Genomic DNA, 14781 nt, shown 5'->3' on the forward strand with positions numbered 1-14781 from the left:
TTTTGACTGATATACCTGAGGCTGAGAAAGACGTTGATGTATCCATGAATGAATTCAGTGTGCTGTGGACTATGAAAATCCTTTGATAATATGCACCAGCCAATTTTGTGGAGAGTCCTGCCTTGATATTGAGTTCCTCTTAAATATGTAAATTTTATTAAGTTTGTTCATGAGCATAGTAAGTGCAAAGTTAATATTATTGGAGTCCTATCAAATGAATTTTCAATGAACAGTGGAGTACTCCAAAGGAATGTGTTGTCACCTATGATGTTTACACTCCTCATGGATTCTGTAATGCATAGAACAGTTGGAGATGGTAGAGAGGGATTGGACTGGATTATTAATAGGAAATTAGCTGACCTAGAGTATGGTGACGATGCTGTCCTTATTAGTACCACAGGATTTGCAATGCTTGTTTACCAGAATGCATGAAATATCATATGAGGTTGGGCTCAAGATAAATAGAAGAAAGACAGTTTCACTGATATTATCCCTATAGCACTGTACCATGCAGATATACACAGTCATTTAAAAGCAGTACGAAACCAATTTAGTGCTTTTAAACTAAATATATAAATTGTGATTGATGACCACAATGCTAAAGTTGGAGTAATCAAGGTATGGAGAATGTGATGGGTGTTAAGTGACTTGGCGATGTTGCAAATGAAAAGCAGTATATTTTAAAGTTGGAAGGAGTAATCAATGTATAGAGAATGTGATAGATGTTAATTAGCTTGGCGATGTTGCAAATGAAAAGGAGTACATTTTAAAGTTGGAAGGAGTAATCAAGTTATAGAGAAGTGGCTTGGCGATGTTGCAAATGAAAAGCAGTATATTTTAAAGTTGGAAGGAGTAATCAAGGTATAGAGAATGTGATGGGTGTTAATTGGCTTGGCGATGTTGCAAATGAAAAGGAGTACATTTTAAAGTTGGAAGGAGTAATCAAGGTATAGAGAATGTGATGGGTGTCAATTGGCTTGGCGATGTTGCAAATGAAAAGGAGTACATTTTAAAGTTGGAAGGAGTAATCAAGGTATAGAGAATGTGATGGGTGTTAAATGGCTTGGCGATGTTGCAAATGAAAAGGAGTACATATTAAAGTTGGAAGGAGTAATCAAGGTATAGAGAATGTGATGGGTGTTCAAGTGGCTTGGCGATGTTGCAAATGAAAAGGAGTACATATTAAAGTTGGAAGGAGTAATCAAGGTATAGAGAATGTGATGGGTGTTCAAGTGGCTTGGCGATGTTGCAAATGAAAAGGAGTACATATTAAAGTTGGAAGGAGTAATCAAGGTATAGAGAATGTGATGGGTGTTCAAGTGGCTTGGCGATGTTGCAAATGAAAAGGAGTACATATTAAAGTTGGAAGGAGTAATCAAGGTATAGAGAATGTGATGGGTGTTCAAGTGGCTTGGCGATGTTGCAAATGAAAAGGAGTACATATTAAAGTTGGAAGGAGTAATCAAGGTATAGAGAATGTGATGGGTGTTCAAGTGGCTTGGCGATGTTGCAAATGAAAAGGAGTACATATTAAAGTTGGAAGGAGTAATCAAGGTATAGAGAATGAGATGGGTGTTCAAGTGGCTTGGCGATGTTGCAAATGAAAAGGAGTACATTTTAAAGTTGCAAGGAGTAATCAAGGTATAGAGGATGTGATGGGTGTTCAAGTGGCTTGGCGATGTTGCAAATGAAAAGGAGTACATATTAAAGTTGCAAGGAGTAATCAAGGTATAGAGGATGTGATGGGTGTTAATTGGCTTGGCGATGTTGCAAATGAAAAGGAGTACATATTAAAGTTGGAAGGAGTAATCAAGGTATAGAGAATGTGATGGGTGTTCAAGTGGCTTGGCGATGTTGCAAATGAAAAGGAGTACATATTAAAGTTGGAAGGAGTAATCAAGGTATAGAGAATGTGATGGGTGTTCAAGTGGCTTGGCGATGTTGCAAATGAAAAGGAGTACATATTAAAGTTGGAAGGAGTAATCAAGGTATAGAGAATGTGATGGGTGTTCAAGTGGCTTGGCGATGTTGCAAATGAAAAGGAGTACATATTAAAGTTGGAAAGAGTAATCAAGGTATAGAGAATGTGATGGGTGTTCAAGTGGCTTGGCGATGTTGCAAATGAAAAGGAGTACATATTAAAGTTGGAAAGAGTAATCAAGGTATAGAGAATGTGATGGGTGTTCAAGTGGCTTGGCGATGTTGCAAATGAAAAGGAGTACATATTAAAGTTGGAAGGAGAAATCAAGGTATAGAGAATGTGATGGGTGTTAAGTGGCTTGGCGATGTTGCAAATGAAAAGGAGTACATTTTAAAGTTGGAAGGAGAAATCAAGGTATAGAGAATGTGATGGGTGTTAAGTGGCTTGGCGATGTTGCAAATGAAAAGGAGTACATATTAAAGTTGGAAGGAGAAATCAAGGTATAGAGAATGTGATGGGTGTTAAGTGGCTTGGCGATGTTGCAAATGAAAAGGAGTACATTTTAAAGTTGGAAGGAGTAATCAAGGTATAGAGAATGTGATGGGTGTTAAGTGGCTTGGCGATGTTGCAAATGAAAAGGAGTACATATTAAAGTTGGAAGGAGTAATCAATGTATAGAGAATGTGATGGATGTTAATTGGCTTGGCGATGTTGCAAATGATAGGGAGTACATTTTATAAGTTTTTGTTCAAGAAACAATTTTATTATTAGATGTACTATTTTCCACCACAAGGGCATCCACAAATATACATGGACTTCACCATGTGGCAATTACAAGAAAAAAAAATGACATAGCATTAATAAAGAGAGAAGGAGTACTCTTGAGAAATGTAAGAAGCTATAGAGGTACCACACTGAAATTAAAACGGAAAGACCCCAACATCAATGTAAATAAGATACCTAGGTTTGATACAACTAAACTTCTAGAAGATGAGCACAGAAAAACCTTTGCAATTGAATGTAAGAATCGATTTGAAGTCTTCCGAGACTTTAAGAGATGAAGAGCAGACAATTAACGAAGAACGGTGTGATATTAAAAACCTATATCAGGCTGTGAAGTTTTGGGACATGCAGTTACAAGGAGAAAGCAATGGATATCAAATGATACTTGTGATACTATGAAAAGGAGAAAAAGACAGAAATTAATTGGTGAAAGTTTTCAAGGAAATAATGAAAATTACAAGGTAGGGCATGCTAAGTATTCCAGTATTGATAGTGAAGTAAATTGAAAGCCAGGAATGACTGGAGAGAACATTTAGATGGGAAAGCAGATGAAGCTGACCAAATTATGAATTCTGGGAGTGGCTACGTGTAAGAATTGCTCATAGAATTATTAATGAAATCTCTATGGAGGAAAAAGAAGCATATACCCATCAAAAATAGAGAAAATGAAGAAAACGTTGGATGGAACACTTTGGTGAGGTCAGGAATAGATAAGAAAGGAATTATTTGACTGATATACCTGAAGCTGAGTAAGACGTTGATGTATCCATGAATGAATTCAGTGTGCTGTGGACTATGAAAAATCCTTTAATAATATGCACCGGCCAATTTTGTGGAGAGTCCTGCCTTGATATTGAGTTCCTCTTAAATATGTAAATTTCATTAAGTTTGTTCATGAGCATAGCAAGTGCAAAGTTAATATTAGTGGAGACCTATCAAATGAATTTTCAATGAACAGTGGAGTACTCCAAAGGAATGTGTTGTCACCTATGATGTTTACACTCCTCATGGATTCTGTAATGCATAGAACAGTTGGAGATGGTAGAGAGGGATTGGACTGGATTATTAATAGGAAATTAGCTGACATAGAGTATGTTGACGATGCTGTCCTTATTAGTACCACAGGATTTTCAATGCTTGTTTACCCGAATGCATGAAATATCATATGAGCTTGGGCTTAAGATAAATAGAAGAAAGACAGATGATGAGAACAGAATATGCATTGGAAGATGAAATGTCATTGGAAGGAGAAAAGATTAATGAGGTAGAATCATTTAAATATTTAGGAACTACAGTGTCTTTAGAATTTTTAATAAAAGAGTGAAAATCAGACAATGTCTAGGTTAAGTAAAATTTGGAAATCAAGTCGACATAAATTACATACAAAAATCAAACTATATATCAGTGAGATCGGTGTTAATGTATGGACAGGAGTTGTGGTATAACAATGAAACAATATTCGACACATTTGGTAGATTTGAAAACAAAGCCCTCAGAAGAATATTGGGAGTTGAATGGCAGGACAGGATTAGAAATGAAACTATAAGAGAGAGATTACTCGAGTGCAGTTCAAAATTATTGTAAAGTACTCTCTCTCTCTCTCTCTCTCTCTCTCTCTCTCTCTCTCTCTCTCTCTCTCTCTCTCTCTCTCTCTCTCTCTCTCTCTCTCTCTCTCTCTCTCTCTCTTTTATATATATATATATATATATATATATATATATATATATATATATATATATATATATACATATATATATATATATATATATATATACACACACACACACACACATATATATATATATATATATATAGTATAGGCTATATATATATATATATATATATATATATATATATATACAGTATAGGCTATATATATATATATATATATATATATATATATATATATATATATATATATATATATATATATATATATACAGTATAGGCTATATATATATATATATATATATATATATATATATATATATATATATATATATATACTGTATATATAAATATATATATATATATATATAAATATATATATATATAATATATATATATATATATATATATATATATATATAGGCTATATATATATATATATATATATATATATATATATATATATATATATATAGGCTATATATATATATATATATATATATATATATATATATATATATATATATATATATATCGGCGTCAATGACTTTCGATGTTCAGGATGCCAGAGAACTTCAAATCATTCATTATATATATATATATATATATATATATATATATATATATATATATATATATATATATATATATATATATATCGGTGTCAATGACTTTCGATGTTCAGGATGCCAGAGAACTTCAAATCATTCATTTTATATATATATATATATATATATATATATATATATATATATATATATATATACATTGTACATCATGCTTATACATTATACATTCAGTATACACATAATATATGTGCAAATATATGTTAACAGATCATTTTGTTATTGTACATATATAACCCATAAAATCTTCCATATATTCTTGCAGATTGCGACAAAGTTGTTGAGATTGAATCAACTACGACAGAATACTGGGTGAGTCCCAATCACCCGAACAATTATCCGGAAAACATCAGATGTAATCTCACAATCACGGTATGTTTAAAAAAAAAATATTTTATAGAATTTATACTTTTAAAATTTTAGAAATCTTGTCTAAATAATTTCCATGTTATTCTTAACTGGAAAAGTGATATACATATATAAGAAATATAACACTAACGAATATTTTCAGTACTAATGTACACGACCCGTCAAAAATAAAGGCTAAATAATTAGATACATATGCGCGCGCACACAAATTCAAGCCTACCCACCCACTATCCCTTTTCCTAACTACAATGCGGTAGTTTCGGCAATTTGTGGGAGATTATGGTTTCCGAGTGTAGCAGAGCCTCTCGGGGTACCCCTCTCACAAGGGTATGGCTACTCCTCTCCCCCATACCAGATGGATGGGGAAAGACCGAGTAGTGATATATATATATATACATATATATATATATATATATATATATATATATATATATATATATATATATATATATATATATATATACATACTGTATATATACATACATATATATATATTATATATTATATATATATTACATATATAAATATATAATATATATATATATATATATATATATATATATATATATATATATATATATATATATATATATATATATAGAGAGAGAGAGAGAGAGAGAGAGAGAGAGAGAGAGAGAGAGAGAGAGAGAGAGAGAGAGAGAGACTTGCTCTTTACTATATAGGGGAGATTATAGGGAAATCGTGACGTACTTGACACTACAATGAATGACTTCATGCAAACACTTATCAATGAATATTCTAGGACCATTATCTTCATGTCTTATCTCCTTGGTGGTGATAATGACCTTTATCTTCGTTTTAATAACTTCATTGGGTCCAATATATATTTAATAAATATTGAATATGATATATTTCAAGTTGTCATCGTTTGAGGACGTGCATTAATTCAATTGACAATATGACTGATGAATTGATCACGTTTTATCTGCCAAATTCTAAAATAGAAATTCTGTCATTACTTGATTTTGAAACCTGGTACTTGACACTTCACAAATAGTTAAGACCACGGTCTGAAAACTACATAAGACTGGTTTAGATAGATAATCCTATGTGAATAACAAAACTTAAATTAAAAACTGGGTACATACTTATGTACAGTTGGACACAGGAATCCCTGGTACACCTCCCTCTGAGGGAATGGACACTGTCACAACCATACTTCAGGCGAGTAACCAAACAGATGCTGTATTAGGGAGAGATGGCCGAGGTGATGGGTTGGGGGTAAATGTGACAATAAACTAAAAATATACGGTGTGAAATGCTGAATGTTTTGGGAGTTAAACGATAAAATGACTGCAAAGGTCCTATAGAGAGTGGGGTTCCCCTGCAGTACAAGACAAAAAAGTAGTCTTTAAATTAAAAGTAAAGTAGGTAAATGCTAGAACTCGCCGCGCTGTAAGGGAGTGACAAGGTGCACACTTCCTTGGAGCGAGGTGTGCCAGAAAGTCCTTTGTATAATTGTACCGTGTAAATCTATTCTGTAAGAGCAACCCAATAGGAACGGAAATGCAAGGTATTAATAAACACCAAATAGAGACACAGAGTGCGGTGTAAACCCTGTAAAAGTAATTATACACCCCTTTGAAAACTATAATGCGGGTAATTCAATAAGGGAAACGGTGGGAGATTAGTCCACAACCTGTTCCTGATGAAAACGAAACAGGATTTTAAACAGACTAGAAGGACGAGAGGGTACTCTAGGAGGATCATGCCCGTCGGAGAATAAGAGAAGTCAAGAGGATATATAAATCTATAGGGCTAAAATTATATATATAAGTGTGTACATATATATATATATATATATATATATATATATATATATATATATATATATATATATATATATATATATATTTATATATATATATATATATATATATAGATAGATAGATAGATAGATGTGTGTGTATATATATATATATATATATATATATATATATATATATATAATGAAGATGCCCTGTGATGAAGAGAGAGGAATGCTATAAATACCTGATTCCTAACAGAAATTGAAATTAAAATAATCACCTAAAATACTTTGTTCAACTGTAATTCTTCCAACTCTAAATGGATAAAACCAAGGTCTATATAGACCTTGAATAAAACTAATAAAAAGCTTTTGCAGCTAAGAAAAAATAAACACAATTTAAATAAGAATAAAATCTGGCAACTTGAATTATTCGATCCCTTAACAGCATGTCTGTAACTACTTTCACTTTAAATGTTGCAAGAGAAGATGAATTGGATTATATTATCCAATATAAAAAGGATATTTATAGTTACGTGACTCAAAAGTCTTTAAGAGGGAGAGAACTTCCAATGCTACAAGAATCTTATATATTCCGTAATAAAAATGATAGATACAGAAAGATTAATTTGTTGAAGTCAAATTTTCGGCAGAGGGCTCTTGGAAGGACTTAACTCTTGAATAAAACTTGTGTGGGAGTAAAAGGTCTATAAGGAAGATAATTGATGAGCGAAAAAAAGAATATTTGATGGAATACACTTTGTAAATAGTATAATGGGATCAGGAGTAACTATAAAACAAAAGTTTAGAACAGACTGCACTTAGGAGAATTTTAATTAACCTTTTATTTTGTGCATGATAATATCCAGAAATTATGACCAAACATTACAAGAAAAGGCATTGAACTCCCAAGGGAAAAAATTTGGTTATTTGTGGTGAAAAAAGAAAAAAAAAGTCTAAGATTGTGGGATTTTCAACAGAAGCTAAGAATTTCCTAGGGGTAAGAAAATGAGGAGCAAGCTGATTTTCAAGAGTAAAATTTATAAGTAAAGGTTTAGTTATATATATATATATATATATATATATATATATATATATATATATATATATATATATATATATATATATATATATACATATATATATATATATATATATATATATATATATATATATATATATATATATATATAAACTGAATCAACACAAGGGGTTTAGGGGATTTAGTATTACCGTGCATTGACTATAATTATAAAGAAGCGGTTAAGCATGATGTGGGGATATCCCAATCCACGGTAGTTATAATCAAAGGCTTTACCGTTTAACAAAATCACCACCCCCTTTAGCTAGGATGATGCAACGAAATTACATTTATCAAATGAGTCAGTAAATGATGCTAAAAGTTCAGAAAGTGGCAATAATGATAAGAATCAACTTTTCACAATGTAGATAATCAATGTTTCTACTCTATCTTTTGGGGGATGAAGCCACTTGTACCAATGCAATAACATTTACTGAAAAGCAAAGCAATCGCAACAAAATTTCTGGTAGCATGCACCTGCTAGAAGTGCTATTGTTGCTATTTCTTTCCTAAACTGCAAACATGGCAGAGTTTGCTTGCTATAGTTTTCTTTTTGTAACAGTTCCCAGTAAAGGCATCTATTGGAAGGGCGTTTGTCATCTTTGAGGAACCAAGCAAAATCTTCACTAACAGCAGAAAATGCAAACAAGATCATCTCCTTATCAATGGCGATAACCCAGGCAGGTTAGGATTCAAAATATCGTTCTAGTTAATTGCCAATTTAATTTGTAGTGACCGCACAGAACTGTTAACCAGATCATTTTCTACATCAATATGCTAGTTCCCATTTTTATTTTTCCCTCTTGCACTAAAATTATCAATTTACTTGGTGCAATTGCATGTAGCAACTGTTTTAATAGCATCAAATGTCCTTTCTCTGTATTCTTTTTTATTTTATCAATAATTATATTTTTAGCTCCCTCAATGACTTTTAAAGAGCTCTTGTAGGATATAACTGATGTCAAATAATACATGTGACGATTCTGTCTTAACAGTTCAACTGTATAATTCATTCTATGGACCTCTACAGAATGTGCGGAAACTTGATATCCAAATCCATACGACTTTTAAAGTACCCTGGAGTTATTAAGACAACATCAATAATCTTCACAACGACAGATGAAGACGGAGCCTCTGACGTAGGATTCAGGATGAAAATCAAAGGTAAGAACACTGGATTTGTTTGTAAAGAGAAAACAATAATGTTAAGCAAGCTCCGTGTTAGATAATTTCGTATAGAAAACGTTTATACAGGAAATGGTAGAGACAAAATTTCATTCATACCATTTATCTTTACAATTGATTAAGAAACAAGTCTACAGAGATTTTTTTTTTATACTGTACTTAAAATACCTCTTAGGATAGGGCCATAAAATAACAAGGATAATATAACGATCAATGAAAACAAAAGCAGGAAGAGCATTTCACATCTTAACGGTAGATGGAAGAAACAAATATATACTAGGCTGGTCTGTTTGCTGAGTGTGGGATGAAACTATTACAGTGAAGTTAGCAAAGAACCACAGAATATTACAAACAGTTTTAAAGGTAATCATTAAAGTATGTTGAGGTTTATTAAATAGGATATTGAAAAATATCCAATCAAAAAATAAAGTGCTTCTGAATAGAAAGGATTCTTTTCATAATAGCTTGATATTCTCTTTGACAACAATAAATTTAAAAATATTGGGTCATCAGAATTTAGTCTAATTCACAAAATATTTGCCGTGTGATTAAATTCGCTTTAAAGTCGTCAAAATTAGGTTTATATACTATTGAATATCATGTGAATGCCATTTCGATCATCAGAAACTAATAATCATAATCTCTGATATAATTTTCAACACATTTCATTCACGATAGCCGATTGCTAAGTTTACAAAACGTAACCATATTTTGGGATTCCAAGTATAAATACCTGAATTCAACAGGAATGTGTAGAGCAGTCGAAATATAAATATATCTCTCGATAGCCTGATTGGTAGAATCACTGTTCAGTTTTGTTTACTTAAGAGGCAGGCATACGTTTGAAACCTGACCTACGTAAAAGTATTTGCTATAAAATTCATCTCCACTTTAATATTTATTCTGAAGGTCGAATCAATTCGATATTAAAACCTGTTTGTGATTCATTATTTAAAGCAAAATAGTCATGAGTGTTTGAGACAAAATTCTCATATACAACCTCGGAAATCGGATACCATGGTGGATATAGATTGGTTTTGTTTCAAAGTTAAAAAAACTGAATACGATAGGAATATGCAGAGCAAGGTCCAAAAAAACTTATATATCTCTTACATACAGATGGTCACGCTTGAGTTCTATATTTTGTTATAATAAACACACATATATACAGTATATATATATAGCGTATATATATATATATATATATATATATATATATATATATATATATATACATATATATATATATATATATATATATATATATATATATATATATATATATATATATTTATATATATACATATATATATTTATATATATATAAAAGTGTGTGTGTATCTAACGACCATGTACAGTATATCACTAAACAGGTCCACATGCGAATTATTCACTGGTGGCTATTGTACACCTTTTTTTCCCTCTAATACTTGTATAATTTTCTGCCCCTTACAGGCTGGGCTCAGAGCTGATCCTCCCACTGAACTTCATGAAAGGAAGAGTTATAAAATGACTTATTTATCAATCAATAACGATAATAAAATCACATAGAATTATAAGAAAAGTTTTCATTTAAATAAAAGTATTCTCATAACATTTTCTTTCCCTTTCTTGTATAAATCTTACAGTTGTGTATCATCAAAAGACTTATGAAAAATAAGTTCTATTTTCCTGTGACACTAAGATTCAAAGCGAAATATCAACATCCCGATCTATTCTTGTTACAACAATAAATGTAAATTAATGGAAAATGGCTAATCAGTTATCAAAGTGACAGTTTTGTAGTTGAAAGCAACTTCATCATGTTGCATATCAATAAAATATAGAATCACTTATGAAAATAGAGAAATGAAAAATATGGCTGCCTATATGAAACAGAACATGTAAATCTGGGTACTACTATAAAACAGCAGATAAAATCTATTAAATCTTGAATGAAAGAACAAAATAGTGAATAAGTTAATGTAAACGAGTGCTCAGAAAGGATTAAGTGTAAATAGCACAAGGAAATAAAATCTATCATATAGTAAAACATATTGTGGATGGTACGAAGAATGATAAAAAGAACATATGAACTCACCGAAAGTCCATCGAGCTGTAAATGGGCATCATCATTTGCATGGGGTCAATAAAAAAGAAGTGGGGATGGTAAACCTACACCTAAGGATTTCATGAGATACCTGACCAAGCATTTACTTGTATCACGGGTCATAAGATTTTACTTGTTATTGGGGAAACTTTCCCCTGACAGAAAACCTGGTAGAATGTGCCCTTATTAGTACGTAGCCTGGGGAGAACTGCCCGACTGGTCTTGTGAAGGAGCACATCCCCGAAAAGCCAATGCCTTATCAATTACCCTTAACCACATAAACGTAAAAAAAAAAAATCCTGTAAGAATAGAAGACCCCATTGAAAACCTCTGGAAACTCAACACTTTGGTATTAACAATGAACCTTCTCCAGCCATCTCGGGGTTTAAGTCGTTAATCTTTTCAAATGTCGCAAGCAATATCAAAACCAAAGATACAGAGTTCTCTGCCCCTTCAAATGCGATTAAAGCCTCAAGAAAATAATAGTAGAGCTATAGCCCAATCAATTTCATTATTCATCCTCGACGAATATGTCACTGAGGGTGTCATTGGACTAGTATCATTAGATTTTCATAGTGACAGAAAATTGCTTTATATACTTGCCAAATTCTCCCGTCCTCAAGATCTCAATGACCACTTTGATAAGTATCGTTTTTAATGTATTATCTAAGTGGAGACCTAATTCACAATCTCTGAACAATTCTCTATAAGCAGGACCCAACTTTGCATCTAATATTCAGTACATATTTTTACTGTCCAGAGAGAAAGCCTTTGGCTTAACTGCGGATATATCCAAAGATTTCCTTTGGATGGAGATCGGCCAGGAGCAAAGAGATTTTTTGCTAATTCCTTTTCTTTGAAGAATGCAGTCTGAAAAAAGTTGTTGATTTTCGTTTTAATGTCGTCTCATGTGGAGACACCCCAAGTCCCTATTTGTTTAATCAAACTATTCAGCACTACCTGGATAATCTATCTAGTGCCTTAGCTTTAAAACTTAAAATCTTCCACAGGGATAATTTTCAACGTTGTTACAACTTCCCAAACCCCCAACATTCTCAGCGAAAAGCCCTGCATTAAAGAAAGCATGTTAATAACGAGTATGCTCTTAGCAATGTAGACTACTAATGTCCCCTTCCCGGTGATTTCACTGAAAATGGCCCCCACAACTACCTCAGTCTAGATTGGAATACGATCAAAGACACTTTGAACATTAAATCCCCCCCCCCCGTAATGTTGGATGATTATTTACACGTCAACACCAAAGGAAATTTGTTTCCCTATTTTCATTCATTTATGATCCCATCAGTTAAATTTCACCAGTCACTATTCTATGCAAACTTTTTATTTAGAAACTTTAGATGCCAGATAAGGGCTGGAATTCCCCCCTCAGCTCAGAGCTTATTCAAAAACTCAACAGCATTCTTAAAAAATATAAAGGTTTCGAGAACATAAAAGGCCCCAGCAACACTCATCATAGTCGTCAATCATCATTGCATATTTTTGCAGATGCCTATAAACGTGTTTTTGGCGTGGCCACATATGGGTCATTGCTGAAGGACACTACCATCTTCTTCTGCTATAGCATGTATCATCCCTAAACATGTTAGAAACGGAGGAGAGCCAGTCCATCCCCAAACTTGAACCGTAATTTTGTTTGGATGTCGTCTGGCCAAATATTTGACAGAATTATGCTGGAATATTTACATCACTGTTACCGTTTGGTCAGATGCCTCAACAGCCCTGCAATGGGTACATAACCAAACGAGGATTTCCCCATTTATTCTTAACAGTCATAGAAATGATTAGTATAATATTGGCTTGCAAATTACCTTTTTAACCTTTTCTCATGTTAAGTAAACCAGCCAACCTCACACCACGCTGAGTTGCTGCCAAGTACAAACTTAAAAAGACTTTGAAGTCAACTAAGCCAGTTTCTTAAAATATGGTGGAATTCCCAAACCAAAGTTTAATGGATAGTCTTGAAACAAAAGAATTAATTCAGCTTCAGTATTCTTACCATAATCACAATTCAGCATTAAAAGAAATACAGTAATGCCTCACAACACGAAATTAATTCATTCCTGAGTGGCTTTCGTAAAGTGATATTTTCGTTTTGTGAGTCCCATTTCTCATGCAAATTGCCTAATTTGTTCCAAACACCACATTAAATCTTATAATAAAGCTACAATATAACTACAAAGAAATATTGTACAGCCAAATACATTTGAACCATTCAATATACCTAAACTAACTGTTATTACCTGTAAATTAAGTAGTTATTACAATATAATGTAGTAATAAATGGAAAATAATACAATACATACAGTACAATCCTGCATATGTACAAAATATACAGTATCACATGTACTGTACTATTATAGTTACCCCTATTATACACTACAGCTGCATTTTCTATTGTCTGAACCCATTTTCTTCAACTCTTCTTAATGGGTGACTATTTTATTCTTAGCCTGGCTAGCATATTTCTTTTCTTAAAATGAAACATTTTTCGCAAGGTGAGTCATAAAAATATTCGCATCTCATTTCGCAGCTTGAAAATTTTGTAAACAGATTCTTTCGTGAAGAGAGGTATGACTGTATTATGACTACGCATTTTTACCCACATTGCATTGACAGAAAATCCAAAAGGATGCAGCGTGGCACCGTTAAGATGACATGTGGGAAAAATAACCACATTCATCGGCAAATATATCTGTAATTATTAACTTCCGATATATTTGACTAAGTCTTTAATTTCAATCATTTTGAAAGGGTACAAAAAATGAGGTAAAATAATAAAAAATCCGACCCTGGCTGAAACTGTCATAAGAGTCCCAAAAATACCTCATTTGACCAGTACAGCACACAAAGTCTCTCTCGGTGCCATAATACCAATATTACTAATTAGGAGGGCCTGTGCAAATCAAAATAGGGTTTATAGGAATTGGTTTATGGAACAAATTTTCACAGTCAAGCTTTCTCATATAGGACTCGTCTTACCTCTCTATCCCAATTTTGAAAAATAAAACAAAATCTTGTCCTTTAATATTCATGGGGGATATCAAAAAGTGATTTCCCATGTTGATTGCACAAGTTGAGACATCTCATTTCTGTTATGGATAAAGTTGATTCTAATTAGTTATGCAAATATCTTGTATGGAAGACAATAGTATGAATAAACCTCATTCATCTCTTTGCTCAATATCAGTCCTTCTTATGTATAGTGAGAACTTATTGTACATTATAATGGCTGCACATCAGAAAATTATAGAATTAAACTATCCATCCATA

General features: G+C 32.4%; 1 protein-coding gene across 1 annotated transcript in view; it reads left to right on the forward strand.

Annotated features, from left to right (window-relative positions):
* LOC137631627 (uncharacterized) overlaps positions 1 to 10977 on the forward strand; it is a 31437-nt gene extending 20460 nt beyond the window's left edge. The window contains exons 5-8 of the mRNA XM_068363490.1: positions 5264 to 5370; positions 8779 to 8900; positions 9247 to 9380; positions 10857 to 10977. Of these exons, the coding sequence (XP_068219591.1) occupies positions 5264 to 5370; positions 8779 to 8900; positions 9247 to 9380; positions 10857 to 10873 (380 nt within the window). The 3' untranslated portion in view covers positions 10874 to 10977. The remainder of the gene's footprint in view (positions 1 to 5263; positions 5371 to 8778; positions 8901 to 9246; positions 9381 to 10856) is intronic.
* Positions 10978 to 14781: the final 3804 nt, after the last annotated feature.

This window comes from Palaemon carinicauda, chromosome 40, assembly GCF_036898095.1.
Source record: "Palaemon carinicauda isolate YSFRI2023 chromosome 40, ASM3689809v2, whole genome shotgun sequence".
Classification (NCBI taxonomy): domain Eukaryota; kingdom Metazoa; phylum Arthropoda; class Malacostraca; order Decapoda; family Palaemonidae; genus Palaemon; species Palaemon carinicauda.